The sequence below is a fragment of the Penaeus vannamei genome, chromosome 9, assembly GCF_042767895.1.
Source record: "Penaeus vannamei isolate JL-2024 chromosome 9, ASM4276789v1, whole genome shotgun sequence".
NCBI classification, from domain to species: domain Eukaryota; kingdom Metazoa; phylum Arthropoda; class Malacostraca; order Decapoda; family Penaeidae; genus Penaeus; species Penaeus vannamei.
The window spans coordinates 35340334-35343460 of NC_091557.1; the positions used below are offsets into that span (position 1 = coordinate 35340334).

General features: G+C 33.8%; 1 protein-coding gene across 5 annotated transcripts in view; it reads right to left on the reverse strand.

The window, feature by feature from the left end:
• Nucleotides 1-736: 736 nt before the first annotated feature.
• LOC113811547 (uncharacterized) overlaps nucleotides 737-3127 on the reverse strand; it is a 73479-nt gene continuing 71088 nt past the window's right edge. For all 5 annotated transcript variants that reach the window (XR_011398750.1, XR_011398751.1, XR_011398749.1 and 2 more), the window contains one exon: nucleotides 737-2221. Coding sequence is in view for 1 of the 5 variants with exons in the window: in XM_070125636.1 (XP_069981737.1) it covers nucleotides 2108-2221 (114 nt within the window). In the remaining 4 variants the exon portion in view is untranslated. The remainder of the gene's footprint in view (nucleotides 2222-3127) is intronic.

Genomic DNA, 3127 nt, shown 5'->3' on the forward strand with positions numbered 1-3127 from the left:
ATGAGGGGAATAGAACACAAGGGAGAAAAAGAACACAGGAATGAGTGGAAAGATGAAAAAATGAGGGAGAATGAAGGGAGAGAAGAGAGAGGGATAAAGAAAAGGAGCGAAAGAGAAAGGATGACAGGAAGGAGAAATGGAGAACGAGAGAGAGAAAGGATGACAGGAAGGAGAAATAGAGAACGAGAGAAAAAACGAAATAAAAGAATGAGATGGAAAATGAAGGATAGAAGGGAAATAAGAAATAAGAAAACAAAGAGAAAAAAAAAAACTACAGAATAAGAGAAAGAATGACAGAAGTGAAGAACATAGAGAACGAACAAGAAAACAAAAGAAAGAGGGTAAGAATAATTAAAAGGAAGAAGAACGAAAGAGAGAAAGAAAATAATAAAGAGTACACACATGTATGAACATAATAGAGAGAAACGCAATAAGGGAGAAAACAGACACTAGAAACAGAAATAGAAATAAAAGGAATAGAAATCACAAGGATGAGAAACAAAGCAGATTGAGAAAGAGAATTAACATGTAAGAATGATGAAGAAAAAAATATAGATCAGAATGAGGGAGGATAGAGAACATAAAAGAATATAAACGTAGGTGAAAACACAACAGAAAAGGAGAGCTAATGGTTATATCTATATATGTTGTAACTGTTACTTTCTCATTACAGAAAACGTCCGGAAAATTATCCAGACTTGCAAGATTGTTTTTCTAAGAATAATGAAACAAAACGTAGTCTTCTGTAAATTTATTTGCAGTCTAAATATAAATCTGAAGTACAAGTTACTCTTAATGTGACCATGTACACGGTAATACGAGCAGTAAAATATAGCTTTAAAAACAAGTACATTTCCTTTTCATTTGTATTATAAATGAGACGGTAGGAAAAGCTAGGAAAAACTGCTGATCACAGAGAGTTATTGCATACGTGGCTTGCATTTGCAATGGTCTTGTTTGTACTGAATACAGTTATTTCATTTCAGGGCAATAAAACCCTCTCATACTTATAACATACATGTAAAATCATGTGCAATTACAATCTCTATTCATAAAATCTCATTAGAATATTTATCCTCATTCTAATGCTCACACGTAAGTAATACTCATAGTAGTAGTATTTATATTAAATCTACTATTTAAATCTTTTTAGCTCTACCATCATATGAAAGAGCTGCTCGGAAGTATGTAGGATTACACTACACATTTTAAAATACGAAAAACCCATATTAAAAAGAACTGCTAACAAAAAACAAGGTTCATTGTAGCTTATAATAATCACAACAAAACTGTGACTATAATAAGCACTCCAACCTCTACTTGCATACACTAAAAAAGAGAAAAATAAAGTGTCATGAATTTTTGCAAAGCAGGGCAGTTGTCGAGAGAAAAGGGGGGGGGGGTCATACAAGAACACAGAAAGCAGGAATCAGTTGCAACACTGTCTGTGTATGTCTGGTCCAGCCTTGACACACCAAACGTCATATCGTGAACTGTCCTCAAACTTAATCCAATACTGCATCCTAATCCATAAAATAAAAGTACTGTAATCAGTCACACAAACACTGCAAAACTGCCTTTCTTTTACATAGCTCTATATGCTGGATTTCTATTTTTTCCTAAAAGGCCAGTGGCTATTTTTATTTAGTCTAAATAATTAGACACGTTTAAAAGAAGCTTATGCATAACATATGCATAACTTGGACAAACATTACATTTTTTTTTTTTTTTTTTTTTTTACAGAAAGTTCTTCACCTGCTTCTTGAAGGCTTTATATATGTGAAACCACAAATCAAAAGGTTTCGCCTCCATTGGCTCTACCAAGAACTACGAACACTAGCCATGAACATAGTGTTCTATCTATCCATTCTTTATCTACAGAGGGCTGCAGAAAAAAAAACTCTTGTAGTAGACATAATTCGCCATTTCCTTCTCGAAAGCCTCACAAGAAAAACAAAACACAGCAGCCACGATTCCCTATTACTCAAAGACTACATGATACAAAGGCTTAACTTAGCCACGAATTTCTTTTCTTTAGCTTTTACATACAATTCGCGGCAGCCACGAGTCTTCCTTCTCTTTCCCGGAGGCTTCAGGAGGACTTACTCTAGTCGTGGATCTGATCGGCATTGGCAAAGCGGACGTGCTGGTACCTCGAGTACAGGGCAGCTCGAAGCTCCAGGTAATGCTCATAGTCTCGAGTTTCTGCCATGACCTTCACCTGGTGGAATCACAAGGTCAAGAAAGGTGATGAATTTATTATTATTATTATTATCATTTATTTATTTATTTATTATTTTTTATATTTAGTTTTGTATATAGGTTTCTACGGTTGTGAATCATGGGTACACGACTTTTGGGGTACATGAGTTTAAATTTCTGGCTAATTCATGTTGTTTTTACTTATCGGGCCATAAACAAAGACATAGGTTTTAGTATCTGGCTCAGAACAATATTTGCTTTACAAAGGACGTAACCTATAGCCAAGTGAAATAACTAGTATGTTGAAATTAACTGCCCTCGTCTATACATCCATTAAAATTAATTCCAAATATTAATATGTGCGGGACCCATGTCTTTATTACATTTTATCAAAATCAGGGAATCAGAGTAACTTTTTTTTCTTATAAAATAGGAAAAACATTATTTGAATTTCATATGGTCGAAAGGGTAACGAAAAATGCTAATCTACAAAGCATGGTGTCATGAAAGGCATAACATTTTATATACATACATATATACATACATACATACATACATATATATATATATATATATATATATATATATATATATATATATATATATATATATTTACAGGTCATGTTCTTTATTAGCTTTGGTTCCATAAGTACTTGTTACCCTGATACATATCCTGAAAACGATGTGCAATAAATAAAAAAGATACTTTCTCCCATTTTCTATTTCTTACTCTATCTCTCTCGCGCATTCAGTCATTATCGTCTTTTATTTCTCTCACCAATTCTCTCTGTCTCTCTTTCTTTCACTCTGTCACTAATTCTCTCTCTCGTTTTCTTTCTCTTTCTCTTGTTCTTTGTCACTCTGTCTCTCTCTCTGTCACTCTCCCTCTCTTTCTTGCTCTCCCCTTCCATCTCTCTCTCTTTCT